The 17,480-nt window shown below is 28.1% G+C and overlaps 2 protein-coding genes across 5 annotated transcripts in view; one reads left to right on the plus strand and one right to left on the minus strand.

The window, feature by feature from the left end:
• Positions 1-7,609, plus strand: part of LOC106686299 (microtubule-associated protein tau) — a 71,682-nt gene extending 64,073 nt beyond the window's left edge. For all 4 annotated transcript variants that reach the window (XM_067050764.1, XM_024358671.2, XM_067050765.1 and 1 more), the window contains one exon: positions 3,599-7,609. In XM_067050764.1, coding sequence (XP_066906865.1) covers positions 3,599-4,339 — 741 coding nt within the window. In that variant the 3' untranslated portion in view covers positions 4,340-7,609. The remainder of the gene's footprint in view (positions 1-3,598) is intronic.
• Cdk2 (Cyclin-dependent kinase 2) lies at positions 7,485-16,800 on the minus strand. The gene is made up of 6 exons (XM_014429505.2): positions 16,580-16,800; positions 16,178-16,376; positions 15,797-16,069; positions 11,735-11,941; positions 10,013-10,166; positions 7,485-7,608 (listed from the first exon to the last, which is right to left on the minus strand). Exons 1-5 carry the CDS (start codon positions 16,693-16,695, stop codon positions 10,068-10,070), a joined length of 894 nt encoding a protein of 297 aa, XP_014284991.1. The 5' UTR covers positions 16,696-16,800; the 3' UTR covers positions 7,485-7,608; positions 10,013-10,067.
• Positions 16,801-17,480: the final 680 nt, after the last annotated feature.

Here is a 17,480-nt window from a genome sequence, read left to right on the forward strand (position 1 = left end):
TAAATAATTTTGTTGGCTTATTTTTATACGTAACTATTTGTGATCCATTAGAATTACCTAATTAGAAATAAATTCAATAGAACCTTCCTAGCATTATATTCCCATTGATAGTTTCGATTAACTTATAAATCTCCAATTTATTATTATTTTTTTTCCGCACAACTTACTCAAATCAACTCGATGAATTTTTCAATTTCAAATTTGTAAATTTATATCATCTATCACTGAAATAAATAATAGTGCCCTACAATTATCAATGAACATCTTTAATACTTTTATATTTTTTATTGTTTGTTTATATCAGTCAGATCGAAATGGGCTATATATAATTATTATTACTGTTTGTGTTAATTTTATTAAATGGTGATTATTCTTGAATAATATACATTAAATATAGTAAACTTTGTTGTATGTGTGTGTCAAATACCCATACCCCTCATCAGACTGGGACAAAAATTAGCTATAGTTGAAACTAATAGATAAAATCGTCATGGATACAATATTTATTTAACAATGTACATATTTATTCATGAATAAGGGTCGTATCCAAGACAATCTTAGCTATTAGTTTCAAGTTTAGTTTGCCCATCTCTGCTCCACATGTCTATAAGAGACTTAACTGTTGAACAGAGATTAAAAATACATTTTTTTTCCTAATTTGTTAGAGAGGTAAATCCTGTAATTAAATAATATAGTAATTAATTTAATTAAATGCATAAATTAATGTCCAGTAAGAGGAGTTAAAATGGGTTACAATCAACACAGTCAAACTTATTTTCATTTTTCAATTCGACAATCATAGAAAAAAAAATACAAACAAACTCACCAACTACATGCCAAAAAACTAGTACAGGTAAATTACAATTGGACTTTTCAAGACTTTTCATCAAAATGATCTGCTGTCTACATCCAAATTAAAAAAAATTATTATTTAAAATTATATCGTAACTAGCGATTGTAATAAACAAAGAACTTTATTTTATAATTGTAATTATAAATTACAGATGATGGTATGATACTTTAAGGATGATTTTATTTGTGACAAAGTAAGGAGCATTGAAAATTCTATGAAGTATTTGGGATTGTACGGATTGGATATAAGAGGAATTCGAAGGTTTAGTGGAGCCCCAAAGCTCAATGCCATATCGATCAGTTTTTTGTAATGGATTGGATGTTTAAACTGTTTCTCCAGTAAATGTTGTAATAGTCGGAATCAAGATGGTTACTGGTCCTATATTAAAAATCTAAAAGTATTATTGATTGTTTCCAAAATTTGTATCAATACTTTACAAAACGGTGTTTGAAGAAAAAATTATCCATCACAATTCCTCCATATATATAAATTTTAAATATTTAATTAGTTGCTACATCTTCCCTTTGACCTCAGAGAACATATGATCAGCTCTATTCTTGGGACATATATCAGACAACTTGGGAGACTCTTCCTATTATGTCTCTATCTCCTACTTGCAAATCCCACCAATTATTAAGAAGCAGAGGGCTGAATCTGAAAATTGATTTACAAGCTTCCAGTTTCAAGAAAGGCTTTAAATGACCATAAATATCCATCTTAGCTCAATAGCTCCTTGTTTGTTTCCGTGGCACTACAGACCGATGTGTTCCTTGCTGTTCTCAATAAGCCTTCGCCAGGTATGTTAAATCTATTTCCATTTCTGAGAAAAGGAACATTGGCATAAAAAAAATGAATAATTATCAGAAGTAAAATTTTGCAACCATGCTCTACTCTCCTTAAATGTTTGAAGACATTATTTTTTTACTTCCTACTTACTGAATCAATTATTTAAGTTTTATAAACAAAATTGAATCAGCCTTTGTAACTCTTCTCAAGTAAAAATCTACAATGAAATTATAACTCAGTTCGAATGGGTAATTAAAGTTTTTCTGGAGTTGAACTAATCTGAAGTTATATTTTGTTATAGAATGTAAGCACAATTACTCTGAACTAATAACTATGAACTATGATCTACAAAATATGTTTTTCAGAATGTAAATTGAAATTAAACTAATTTTACTCAGTGGAAAAGAACAAACAATGAAATCCATATTGAAATTTAAGTCCCAAATTTATTTTACCATAAAAGGGCCCCTAAAATGAACTATTTAATCCCAAAATCATTATTTAAAAAATATAAGAATATGTAGTAAAAAAATTGCAAAAATCAATTAAATATATAAGTAATTTATCCAAATTTTCATAGTATATCATGAAAAAAAAAATACCTGTATAAAAACAATATTCAATGCTTAATGCCGTTTAAAAATATAAATACTTAATACTCTTAAAACATACACATATACAATTGCTTGTTATATGAACAACACCAATTAGAAGTGGTTAATAAATTAGGCTTGTTATTAGTTGTTTTTTTTTTGTCATAATATGGAACAATATTCGACAATTTTGTTTCATGACAAATACTCTTGTTTCTCGCGTATATATGTTTTCTGTATGCTACAAAGATTCTTGATCAATCAAAACGCATGTTGCATGCTGTAGTAAGAAATTGATGTAATGTTGTTTGCTAAATTCTTGTTTATCAATAAAAATTGTTTATATATGTTGTATTTTTAAGTGCTAACTTTATACCTTTATAAAAAATGTTTCTCAAAATAAATTATAATCAGTTTTGAAATTTTTTTTTTTAATTACCACTCATTTAAAATATGAGATGGATAGATATGCAATCAGTGAAGAATACAAATAAATAGAACTTATTTTAGTTGTGCCACTGTTTTTCAGCCTGAATTTGTGGGCCTTCATCGTGACTAAGAAAAAACACAAGGTAACAACTATAATGAATTCAGAAAATCAAGGAAATTCAGAATAATGAATAAATAATAAGATAACAGATATAGTTACATAAGTAATATTAGAAGAAAATCTATAGTGTATTATAAGATAAAAGCAGTATCAGATAATAGTAATAATAAAATTACCCAATAGGGAATAAAAATAAAATAATATAAATATATGAAAATCCAGCAAGTAAATATATGCAAACAGAAATAAAAATTATTATGAATTTAAGTTATGAAAACAGTTAGAAAGCAAACGTACATTCCTTTTCCACTTTTTCATAATTTTAATTTTAAATAATTTTCGTTTCTTTTTGCAAATATTTACTTACTGGATTGTCATATGTGTATTATTTTCTTTTTCTTCTGCCTCAGATTACTTTAATATTACAGTAATCACATATTGCTGTATACTTACACTATACTTTTTCATCTAATATTACTGAAGTACCTATATTGTCTGTTGTCTTGTAATTCTGTATTTCCTTTTATTCATTATAGTTGTTACCTCTTTTTTAATCTTAGTCCTGAGGAAGGCCCGCAATTCTGGCTAAAATGTTAGCACTGACAAAATAAGTTCTACTTATTTCTGTTCTTCACTGATTGTACCACTGACCATCTTCTCATACTATATCAACGGTTAAAAACTAACATATCTTCAATTAAAATACATTTCTTTAATGCATAAAATTAAAAACAGAATTTAAAGTTATTTCTATAAAACACAAAGATTTTTTTAGATAAATATTAATGTTTCAATCGTTACCATTTTAAATTTCAGGAACGGAAAAAGAGATCCAGATGCAATTCGACATCCTCACAAGACTCAAAATATAAATCAGATGACAAATTGGGATCTAGACTATCACTAAAATCAGAGGGTCAGAAAGATCAACTCAAAGAAAAATCACCACAGCGACCTACTGACCAAAATTCCAATCAAGTTAATGATAAAAATACACATGATTCCCAATCAAAGTCCTCCAAAAGTGATGAGCAAGCAAGTACAATAAAAATAAAAACTAATGGATTAAATTATCAAGGAGTCAGTAAAGATGCTAATGGAAATGGAAAAATGCAAGAAACATATAAAGATGAGCTTAGAAATGATGAAACAAAAATAAAGAATGAAATATATGAACAATCTTCTGTTAATAAACAACAAACAATTCCTTCAATAACAGATGATAAAAAGCCACCAATCAAACCAATTACTCAGCCTTATCAAAATACAGGAACAGTTCACAGCAAAGAACCAATATCAAACTTTGGTGTTAACGATTCAGTTAATATCATCAACCAAGCCAGACCATCTATGCCTAATATCTCCAGACCACAAATAAGCCCTCCAAGTCAAACAACACAAAAGAATATTAGTGGTCTTCCACCCAATGTTCGGCTAGCCAGAGATCTCATAAATGAGACATCTGCTAATGATGGAATAGTAGAAAAGTCCCTGACAGAGAAAACTGAAAAAGAAACAAGGCCTCTTGATCCAACCAGACACACTCAAGTAAAATAAATAGAAATAGAAAAAAATGATGAGACATATAAAATTATAAATTATTGTTAAATCAAACAGTAAATAATGAAAATCAACTGCTACTTTCAAGCAGTGTTACCAACTTAAATAAGTCTCTTAGACTACTAAATATCTTAAATCTTCTGGCAGTCATTTACTGGCAAATGTGAATAATTCCTTGTTATGTAAGTTTCTTGTATTTTTATGATAAAATATTCCATTAATATATATTTATAAGTATCGAAAATATTTTTTCAATTTAAAACTTATATAAACTAATTTTACCTACTAATATGTAGATAATACAACAGCCTTTGTTTAAAAGACAATTAAAACTTGGTACACTAATCTATAAAACCATACATATCAGTTCATTATTTAAATTAATTTAAAATCCAAAACTTAATTATAATGTTTTTAAAGGCATTATTAGCAAACCTATTATTGTTGTAGTGCCTCCCATATCAATATATAAGCACAAAAAAAAAATGGACCATATTTTAATTGATTATTAAAAAATTATTTTGAAATTTTATACAAGAAAAAATACGATACGTACTTTGATGAGAATGAAAAAAAATAAGTTTGAAGATTTATATAAGAAACTTTCAGGATATACAGGATTTTCTTTTCAGTATTACACTAACTTGGGTAATCAAACACAAAGTACAAATGTAGTTTAAAAAAAAAAATTATAAAAAGATTTGTTTCCTAAAATCAATGTAAATACAGAAGACTTAAGTTCTACCACAAATTGAATTCAAAAATATAAATAATTCTGTGACAAAGCCTAACATCGGTTTTACATTAAAATTGCTAAGTATCACATTGTTTTAATAGCTGAAATGTAATTTTTTTTTTTCAAAGTAGATAAAACTATAAATCACATGTTTTAAAATTAGTAAGGCAAGATTTGTCATCACTGACAATTACTGAAATACTGTATGTAGAAGAAAAACATTTCCTTTGTTTGGACACTGAACGAAGAGTATAAGGAGAAATATTGGGTAAGAAAAATATATTTTGGAAAATATATTCAATAACAATAAATCACTCTGATTATTTATTAATTATATTTAAATTGCACTGAGCTAAATCGAAATGTTAACAACAGTTGAACCTCTTTTCTCTAACATATTTTGTCTAACAGTACTTCTACATTATAGTATCTTTAAATAAACCACAGCTATGGACCAATGCTAGCTACTTCATGAAAGGCATTTCTTGTCAATAGCAGTTGGATCGAACATATTTCAACAAAGAATAAATTCCCAAGTAAAAGTTGTAACTCAATTGTTAGTAAAACCTGATAATTGGGGATAGGAGAATAGAAAGTTTAAACGGGAAATAGGCACCTAGTATTGTAAAAATACACTAAAATCTATAAATAAGCTGTGTAAATGGTGATTACTCATTCTTAATGTGTTGCTAACAAAATCAGATTTTTAGAAATCACTCTCAATCCTTTATAAGTCGTTGGTATACGTTATACCAGACCCAAATCCTGAATCCTTTAGGATTTTTCTTTGGGTTCCACTAGATGACAGCAAGGCTAAGAAAATATGCTGGGGCTCAGCTGCCACCAAAATGGTTGTAAAAATTTGTACCAATGACTATTTTGTGTAAAATATGTTTCAAACTATGATTATCTATATTGTGATTATAAAATTAAAATAATTTGTATAAAATCATTTTATTTTCCATTAAAAAGAAATGAACCAATATTATTATAAGCCATTTTTTCCATTAAATTTGTCAGCAGGATATTTCAATAATACTAGGAAATTGGCACTGCTTGGTATAGATGGTGTACCAAACCTGTATACATGACTTATAAATTCTTCATTTCTTGTTCTTTTTCAAATAAATATACATTCAGAAATGTATTTCTTTCGTAACTCTAGTAGTATTTTGAACACCTTTTAATTATTACAAGTAAAGTATATATTGAAATTAATTGAAGCTAATTACCTCTTCATCAAATAGGCACTGGTACATATCTTTTAATAGCCTATTATTTATGAGTGAAAAATTTTTTTTTCATAAAAAAATTGCTGAAAGTAAATAATTAACACCTAAATCAGTAGTTCCTAACCAGGGTTCCTGGAGGTCGGCAAAATAATTTAGGAATGTGCACAAAGTTAAACCTTACCATCTCAGATTTCCTTCTTTTAGCACAAGTTTTATGTAGGAATCCCAGCCTTTCTTAGCTATGGCTGAAAAGACAGCATTGAACACTGTATTTGTATCAAATGATAATGTAGAAGTTCTGCCATTTACCTACTTCTACCAAAAGGGTTCTGCCATTTTCCTGCTAGTACCAAAAGTGTTTTGACCCAAAAAAACATTAGGAACCACTAACTTAAATGAATAAATATGAAAGTAAAAATAATATTTGCAATGTTAAATAATTTTGATCTACAAAGGGTTAATAATACAGAGATTTCGACAAAAACTTTATTTCAATAAGATTTAATATAAATTCTACGTAATGTAAAAAAACAAAACATTTTTCATAGAATAGTTTATTAAATATTAAAAAATATATATTCAACCATGAGCAATACAGAACATTACATATACATATGTAAAATATAGCTATCAAGACAACATTCAGACGATAAAATGACTGAATTAAGAGGTTCAACTATAATTACAAACAATAGTAAGTCAGTAAAACAATGAATCACATAAATTGAAAAGTGATTGATTGAGTAAAACAACGGAAAACCTTTAAACGTTCAGTGTCTAAATAATTTTAAGTGTCAATATAGTGGAGAAATAAAAACTTGTACAATACTTAATAAACTATTTTATTCAAGATGAATGTAAAAACAAAGCTTAAGCTTGTAACAAACTGTCGACACATGAATAATGTGTAGTTTAATATAAAAAATATATCTTAAAATTGAGATCTCTATAAAAATTGATAAATCACAATTTATATATGAGATGCTGTACATATATTTTCAAAGGAATGTCTTACATTATTCTATCAACAGAATAATTTTAAAAGGACTCATTCCAAAAAATTCATATAGTTTGGCAAATGTATATGAACAATCAATGAGCTCATCATGCCTTCATTTCCACGAGGCGGTTTCATTGAAACAGGAATAGTTGAGATCATGTTTTCTTTTCATTTAATAGAAATAAACAGATACTTATGTTGCAGATGTAGAATAAATGCCTCTTTTTGGAATTTTTTTTTTTTATCCTGAATTTATGGCTCTGTACTCCTTATAACCTTTTTATACGTTTGTGAAAATCTGGAAAGCAAAACAGAACTGGTACAATACAAGTATTATTAAATTAAAATTTATGAATTCAAGACATTGCAACTATCTATCGGATATCAGTAAAAAGCTCCAGTCTAGTTCATCATAAAGGCTATAACCACTATGTACTGTTATGTTTTTTACTCATTTAACTTACGTTACACTACGTTATGTTCTTTATTCATTTAAGTTATTTATATTAGAGTTACCATGGAAACATTACATTAAAATGTTACTATAGTGACATTGACATTATAAATGCATCTAACAAGTTTTTATTATTTCTACATTAATACATGAAATGATAGATTAAATTTGCAAAAATAAATTTAAATTTATTATTAATTTATACCAGATATACTCCAATGTAGGAGAAAACATTGATTATTTATATTAGAAATATAATCTCTTATATAAATAAAAACAACTTAAGTTAAGAAGATAAGTATAATATAAACATGAACTTAAACATCAAATAAAATTAAATACAATTTTTATAATTGTCATAAAATATTTAGTAGTTGAATATAGATTTAAGTTCCCTGCTGAGTTGATTTCTTTTAATTCTTCATAATTATTTTCTGCTTCATAACTGCACTTATATTGGCTTAAATTTTTTTTTTTTTTTTGTTCAAACATTATCACAGTTATTTGATCATGATCATAATTAAACAGTTCACTGTCTATATAATCATATTTGACACTTAGTGAATATTTTAATTATTAAAAAACAACTCGCACTTAAATTTGACTGCAAATAATTTTCTCTAATAAGACCACACACATCTTGCTTGGGCGGCTTCTGAGCAAGTAATAACTTGATACCTTCTTCCAGTGATACCAGTGAAACTAACCTTGATACCAATTAAAACTTTAAACAAATTAAAGTTATTTTTCTTTTTTCTTTTTTGTTTTGTCACTTGCTGTCTCTTTATGTTCAAAAATAATTTCTGGCTAGTTTTTAGGTCTTCAAAAACTTAATCCTAATCCACTTTGTAGACGTAAAATAACACGTTTTGCAAGTTCTCACTGCCATTATACATTGTCAATCACAAGTGCACAGTGGTCAGTGTTTGTTTTCTCTAGACTGCACTGTTCAGTTCTCTTAACAAAATTATTCTATGTTCAAATATTTAAATTTCCAAGCCAAAAACTAAAAATATTCATTTCATACACAAATGATTAAATAAATTTATTGATCAACACAATGCCAAAATGCTATTTAAAATATCTAATAATCTTATATTTTAAAACAATTATATATAAATTGTAACTCATTCTTAATTTAGACTAATGAAATAAATTTAACTTTTAATACATAAAACGTATACATTATCTTTTATCATTAAAATAACCATGTTTTCTACACACCATAAATATTAATCAACTTTTTCTTATATTGTTCATAACGTTCACCATTAATTATTCAATTCCAAATTCTATGTTCTGTTCATGGTAACAGTTAAATATATAGCCTACAAACGATTAAGATAAATGTTCCAATGGACGGAAAGAAAAATTAGCTGTCATAAATAAAATAACACTTCTATTTAAATTCGAATTTTCATACAAATAAAAATAATTTTTTTTTTCAAATTTTTTTACATCTCTAATTTGTTTTATATTACCTCTATTATTTCTTTTAAAAAACTGGAAACTTAATACAATGAAAAATTATTGATTTCCTTTAGGGAAAACCTTATAAACAAACCCACCACTAAAGAATAAATTCACCGATCAACAACACAGTAAACAGATCATTAAGACCTTCAATCACTCCATTATTGTTATGTCTCTACAACTTACAACCCACAAAGGGTTTTGAGCTCAGTAAAAGAAAAAGGTATTGGATTCAATACATAGTAAGCACTTATCATTTCTTGCTCAACGGCTATAAAAGATGTGTGGTCAATATCCATCCTCAACTGGCAAGTTTATTTCTCAGGCCAATAAAGGGTCAGGAACCCATTTTATAGAGTGGATGTGTTCCAGAAAGGTCCAGGGCAGATCCACAGTAGATACTACAGAATTAACAAGATTTATCAGACTTGTTAAGTGTAAATAAAAATGTAATCAAAAGGTACATTTTTTTTCATTTCATTATCTAATCTACTTTACAACTGGTCTCTGGAACAATTCCTAACCTAAGAAAAGAACTTAATTGTTCTTTTTTCACTACTGTCTGTTTGTTTCATAACCATGACCTCATTACTCTTCTTTTACCCTTATTATGAGACTTATAGCATAACATAAGTAAACCATGTTTAGGATTCATAAGTGAGCAATTAAAATAAGAAAATAATAGATATAAGATTTAAAAAGTACTTAAGTAATGATTAGATCAAAAAACAAGTCAATTTAAAAAAAATAAATAAATAGATTCAGTAACACTCACCAAAAAAAAAAAAAAATTTAAAAAGATCATTAAATGAAAGTATAACATTCTTTTGTCACACTGGAAGAGGAACCAATTTGACATTATCAAAATACTGGTGATTTAAAGCTACTTTTGCACTAATTCTTTTCTCTGGATCATAAGTAATCATTTTCTGAAAAATATAAACATAAATATTAGCATGATAAACATTTATACATGATTAAATAAACTGGGAAAAGAATTTAAGCACATCAATATCAGAAATAGAAACTAAGGACTATATTTACACACATGAGGAGACACCATTGGTTCAATCAATTTTAATATTTTTTAAGTGTGGTATGAACTAAAGAATTTAATACTACTTTCTTCAAATCTGATATATTTGACAGAATATTTTGACAAAGCTAGAAGAGAAATTTGAGCAAAGGGCTATCAATGTTAACAAGGAATTTATGTCAAACATTAATGACAACGTAAAACTAAATATAAGAGAGGCACTGAAAATGAATTCAACACTTTAATGTAAGTGTTTGTATTTAATATTATTATTGATTTACCAAAAGACACTTAATCTTGGCTTTATAAGTGAATTAGAAAGTTCTTACGACATAAAAAGTAGTAAAATATTATGATGGGACATGGTCAAAGAAAGGAATGGATCTATTGCAATTCGCAAAAATAAATATAAATTTGATGACAACATATTTATAGAATAATTTAATAATGAGAGTAGATAAATCATAAATATAAACTCCATTTGATATATTAAATATTTAAGAAATAGAATGAAAATAAAATAAACTAACTTTTCTCTTTTATATATAAATCCTATATTTGATTAAAGTAGTAGCTTTATAATACAAAAATTAAAGAATAATAGTGATGATGAACATATTTATTGAACAATACACTACCTATAAAAAAAAAGGATTACGGAAACAATCCTATCCGATCTGAGTAACGAAATGTTATTGCATATTTCCTAAAATATACTGCAGAATTCTAAGTGAAGTAGTTTATGAATAATGAAACCTGTATCGTCATGTACCTTCGACACCAGAAATAAGATAAAGATTTTTTGTAAATTCATTAGTATACTTCCTTTATGTTTACACACACAGATTCAGGTTGTCTGTACATTGACTGCACAGATACATGTGAAAGAAAGTACTAGAAGGAGCTGTACCATATACAGCAGCAATATTAGAGCACTCTAATACTATATAAATGTTTCATTATTTAAAGACAACTTCAATGAGCACCCACCAATATATTTAAGGAGAAAGAGTAAAATATCCCATCCCTTCCGATGGATAGAGTTATATATATAAATAATTGACTGTATAATTTAGAATTATGAAGAAGATGGGCAGGGTTGGGTCAAAAGAGAAATAAAAATAGATGTTAACTATTTTTGTTTCTCTTTTGACCGCAATGCAGACCATCTTCTTCATAATTTTAACTTATTTTTTTTATTTTAAAGTGTTTGGTCCAGTATTGAGGGAAAAAAATCTCCAGTATTTTTAAGTGCATATTGTTTAAAACATTCACTAGATCTTATTGAATAATTTGAGTCATAAAACCCGAAAATTGGTAGAACAGGCTCAAGAAATCATGATATACCAACAAATCTGCAGGTTAGGACATAGTCTTAGGCACAATACCCTCCTTTGTGTTTTGCTGGTAGTCAGGTAAAAAGTTCAGACCTACTATTTATAATTGTTTACTTAAACTTACACCAAGCAAATCTTTGGTACAGAATTCTAAATCATCACTAACGAAATCCTCAACTGGTTGTGATTCCCATTTAGGGAACATTGGATTATAGTCAGGGAGCTGTGTAACACCAGGCCACATGGCTTCATTAGGTGTCCCGATCGTTCTGAATATTCGGAACAGCTGATCAATTTCTGAATCACCAGGAAAGAGAGGTTTCAATGTGAGCTGAAAAAAAAAATATATTAATAATAAAATATACTTTACATTGGTAAGACTGTAATCACTTGAAACACATCTTAACTCACAGAATCGTAATGCATCATTACTTTAATTTATTTTATAATAATAAGTCATAATTAGGTTTATTTTTTTCAATGATCATTTGACTTTTAAACATTTTAAATATGTACTATATTATTAATGAAGGCGCAATAATTATGGTTTTTTAAACACTTGGAATTCATATTTTCAAATCAACACGTTTCATGACCTGAGCTATATTCAGTAGCAACTTTTACTTTAACACATTATCAACTTAAAATAAATAGCCTTCTTCTTGGTGTCAACGCTTATTAGGTTGAAAGTTTATTTATCGGCTTTTAGATGATGATTGTCATCCAATAGGATTTACCAATTAGGTTGTCAGTAAGTGTCAACTTCAACCATGAACAGGAAATAAAGTGTGAATATAACTCAAGTGTGATGGCAACATGACAACCCACCAATACCATAACATGAAAAATGAGTCTTTCCATATATATTAAGTAATGGTATATTAATATTCTTTTCGTGATTTCAGAACCTTTTAGCTCTTTTTCTGGTCCTTAACATCCTCCAGCTAACAGAATACTATTAGTACTTATGATCAACAAGCCATGGACCATAGTTTTATGAATGATGGTACTAATGTTTGTTGCTTGAAAGAAAAAACATTCAACTTTCAGGTAGCTATTTACTGAGCAAATAAATGATTGTAGCAAAAGATTTGAAAGAGGACCATATTAATCCCATTTTTAAACACTAAAAAATTAATTTATTTAAAATAAATATTGAAATGATTTAATACTCAAGAGCACCTATTTATTTATTAATTGAATCATCCTTTCTTGCAATTTGTTTTGAAACCATTAAAATATTAAGCAACTTGTGCATTTGTTAATTTTTCCAAAAGATATCTTCAATTTATTACTTCTTTTACTTCCCTCGTCTCCAGGATGGCCTCTGTCTGCTTCTGTGGCTCCTATATACAATCCTTCCAGGAGCAGGCCCCTCTTCGAAGATTAAAGTGGGTTCATTCAACTTCAGTTTTTCACCAAAACAAACTTTTTCCAGTATGATTAGTTTCTTTTGGTAATAAGCTAAGGGTAATTATTATCACGGAGATAAGAGGTTGGTGCAACCGCTATTAAATATTTAATTAATGGAAATATTAATATTTCTCAGCAGGTAGTCTATGAAACCTCAGGTTCCGCTAAGTGTTCCGTAAAATGCAAATTTTCTTTCAAATATTACTATAAATTGGAAGATCATTGACTGACCGTGTGTATAAAAGAAAAATGGAAAGAACTCAAATAGATAAATCAATATTGGAGTTCTTTTAACCATACCCAGACCATCTTCCTTTTATATGTTATAATAAATAAAATGAAAAATATTTGCCAATCGATTGATAATAATAAAAATTGTTTTATAGTGATACAATCATCAATCAAAACATTCCCATTTTGAAGATCGCATAAGGCTCACCATGACAGATCAGTGACTTGATAATTAAAAAAGGTGTTTTGGAGTATTTTTGTCATAAAAGGGCTCATATTAAACAGTTTTGGCAACTTTTAAGTCCCAAATCTTAGTAGTTTTTCAACTGATTTTGAATAAAGCTGTTGAGTAGCAGCAAATTAAATTTTTAAACTTCTGTAAACTCATTCATTTTTAAAATAATTTAATTTAAAAGTTAAAACTTCCATCAAACTCACAAGTTTTCAGGGTAACTTGAATGGGTTTTATGATGGATCTCAATGCTAGGAGATTAATGATGTAATCAGTCAGTTCTAAGAGGAAATTATAACACTATAGTTCCTCATTTGATGGTTTATTTATTCAGTTAAACACCAGTCAATTCTTCAACCTATTTCCAGTCTTGTTTCACAGCCTGATATACTCCAACAAGAGCAGGAAGCACAAACTATCATAAAGGTGACCGACTATACTGTTTTAGGCACACTACACAGCCTGAGATTTATATATAGGTTAGTCATGAAATAAAAGTCAATCTTCGCAAGCCAGATTCGAAACTGTGCTCTTTCAGACTCGAACATAGCAGGGTGATCATCAATACACTTGCTGCCATGGCCTTAGTTGGCTGTATCTGAAAATGTTGAAATAAATAGCAGCCTATATAAAATTAATAAACAAAAAGTTAATATATCTCTAAATAGGCAAGGCATACTTAATCAATAATGGCTGAATTAATGGTTAATGTAATAAGGCAGAGTCACAAAACCTATATTTCAGGTTTTAAAACAGCTACTTCTATTTTTAAAAAGGGTCATTCAGTTAATTTAGTGACATTTCAACAAGTCAATAATCAATCAACCTAACAAATACACATTTTAAATTGATAAATATGAAGAAAAGATGAGGCTGTAGACAGCAAAGATACATAAAAAAACAAAATTTATTTATACGTGCCAACATTTCGACCTGAGTTACTGGCCCTCATCAGGGCTGAAAAACAAAACAAGATAACAATCATAATAGACTAAGAGAAACATAAAAATAAAAATAAAATAACAAACTTGAAAACAAGCATAACAATAAATTGAGTAGGTAGTAAACTGTTAAGTATATTTCCAAGTTTTTTTGTTATTATTTTATTTTTATTTTTATATTTCTCTGAATTAAGTTTGAAGGCCTGAAATTCAGGTTAAAATGTCGATACAAATAAATAAGTTTTGTTTATTTGAATATCTTTGCTGACCACCCACATCCCGACCATCAATCTACAGTTAACTATAAACCATTCAAAAATTAACTAAACATTATCAGCTAACAACAGAATTCCAGCAAATGTAATACATCAGAGCAAGCCCATTCAATTAGCCATTAAAGGTTGTTAAAAATTACTTCATTAATTCTTGAATAATTTTTAATAATAAATATGCATATGAAATAATATTCTTTAATGAGATAATGTATATGGCATATGAATGGTATAGCTGAATTATATCACACAGCATTAGGCAAAATATGATATATGGATGATTGAACGTAGATGAATTTAAAGATGGTCAGGGCTGTGGTCAATAAGTCCATAAAACCTGTACTATAAGATCTTCATGACCACACCCTTGAGCATCTCCTTAAAATATTTACTAAATAAACATCTATATTCAACACTTAAAGGTTAAGGAAGAGTGTTTATTTATGACACATTATTGCGTTGATACCTCGTTAAGTCTAATAAAAAAAAATTAAGAATATAATTTTATTACTTTAAAAATAATAAAAAAAAGTCAATGAATAATTCTAGAAATATCACATCTAAACTACTGCTGTGAAGGTGCCTATAAAATTTCCTCTGAGTTCGAGAATTCTTTCTAGATGTATCTGGAATGAATCATTTTTTTTTTCTTCATTGGCTACACCACCTATTAGAAAGTTATGGCCTCCTTAATTAGTCTTATCCAAATGTCATACAACCATTTTTCAATAACAAGATTATACCATTTTTTAAATGGTATAAAATTTTTTTTTTCTGAGTAAAGAATTATCACAGCTTAAGTGACAATATGCAACATATAAATCAGCCAACAGCACAAATAAACTTTACAAGCTAAGACTACCACATAAACACACTATATAAATAAATAAGTCTATAACTAATTAAAAAACAATTGTTTAACTAGACATAAGTGTGCTGTGTATTTACCAACCCAATGCAGTAGGGCAGCGCTATTTTTTTAATTAATGTTTTACTTCTCTCTAACACATAAGGCAGACCCAATAAAACCACATAAAGAGACATAAAAATACAATACAAAGTAATAAATACACTCAAATAAATCAGGATGTTCATACTAGTTCCACAAAGATACACGCTAGACTCCAAATATCCACTGAAGAAGTATAAACTTTAGCTCCAAGTAATATCTCTGGGGCCCGATACCACAGTGTCACTACCTCATGGGTATAATTCCTCAATGGAAGGCCAAATGAGCGAGCTAAACCAAAATCAGCAAGTTTAATATGTCCATCAGCATCCAATAACAGATTCTGAGGTTTTAAATCCCGATGTACAATTAAATGTAAGTGGCAATAACTAATGGCACTCAGTAACTGATGCATGTAACTCTGAAAAAGAAAACCAACAATAATAAAAAGACTTGAAAATTTTAAGCAAGTTATATAAAATTAGTTAATATTACTATAATTAATTATTTCTAATATGACATCACTAACTTTGATAATTCCTTTGGGTAACTCTTTCTTCCTTCCATCTAAAAATTTTTTTAAATCTTCTAGCATAAATTCAAATGCCATAAATAAATTACTGTCTTCACTGAACACGATATCTAAAAGTGCTACAATATTTGGATGTTTTAGCTCTCTTAATAATCCAATTTCTCTCAATGTAGTGGAAGGAATTCCTTCGGATTCCCTAAAAAACAAATCACCATATTTAATTTGGACAAAAAATTTAAAATATGTCCAATCTATGCCTAAATCATAAATATATACTTAACTAGTCTATGAATACAAGATTTACTCCATACATATTTATAAACTAAATATATACATGCAGTACAATATGAATACATTCAATTTGAGTAATAGGCAGAATAATACATAGTATGTACTCACGCATCTAACTTAATTCTTTTTAGAGCAACTATCTGTCCTGTCTCTTTATGTTTTGCTTTATAGACTATACCATATGTACCTTCACCTATTTTTTCTAATCTAACATATTTATCCATTACAAAATAAATGATATATATAGTATAAGAAAATAAAAACAAAAAATAAAATTACGCCTCATCCATCACTACTTCTACATATCCTAAAGTGAAATACCATAATTTTAAACAGGTTACAAAATTTCCCACCATAATTTATTTCCCGCCATAAATGGGGCGAATCCGATCTGGATTTAGACATCTTTGTATCCAAATATTGTTTAATATGATTTTAGGTTCCTTAATAGTCAATTACACATTAGAACTTATAGAAAAATAAGTTTAATATTATTTCTTATAAAGGCGTAAATCGCCAATACTTATTACAATAAGAAATTGCTAAATAATTAAGCAGAACTTCTGTCAGGTTAAGATTGTTATAAACGTTGTATTATGCGATGTAGACTAATCAGGAATAATTTATATAAAGTAATTGTTTCTTAAAAAGTCGGGCGGGGAAGGATTGCCATTTTTTTTTGTGTTATGATCTCCTCTCGTGAGATTGTGACGATGTCGTACGTCGACCAACCTACTCGCTATAATTGTCTGTTTAAAAAGTCAGATAATTAAGGCTACTACGGAAGACGGGAGCAGAGGGTTTCATACCGTTTTTCAATTTCAAGCGCTTTTTAAATATTGCTCGATTAAACTATTTTAAAGCCTCCTCTTCCCGTTTTAAGCTAATACTTCAAAAGTGATGTAGGACCGTCGCTCATCGGGAGTCTTAGTGGGGCGGGTCCGGCAGGAATGATAAAATTGCCTTTATTTTTGTTATGATTTCCTCTTGTAAGGTCGTGATGTGTCGT

This window comes from Halyomorpha halys, unplaced genomic scaffold, assembly GCF_000696795.3.
Source record: "Halyomorpha halys isolate HHAL.00 unplaced genomic scaffold, Hhal_1.1 Scaffold806.1, whole genome shotgun sequence".
NCBI classification, from domain to species: domain Eukaryota; kingdom Metazoa; phylum Arthropoda; class Insecta; order Hemiptera; family Pentatomidae; genus Halyomorpha; species Halyomorpha halys.

Excerpts from the sequence above, each read along its gene's own strand:
- Cdk2 (XM_014429505.2), bottom strand. The coding sequence starts at position 16,695 with ATGGATAAATATGTTAGATTAGAAAAAATAGGTGAAGGTACATATGGT. Across the intron at positions 16,070-16,177 it reads TACCCAAAGGAATTATCAAA|AGTTACATGCATCAGTTACT; the intron begins GTTAGTGATGTC and ends TTTCTTTTTCAG. Across the intron at positions 10,167-11,734 it reads GTACCAAAGATTTGCTTGGT|AAAATGATTACTTATGATCC; the intron begins GTAAGTTTAAGT and ends TATATTTTTCAG.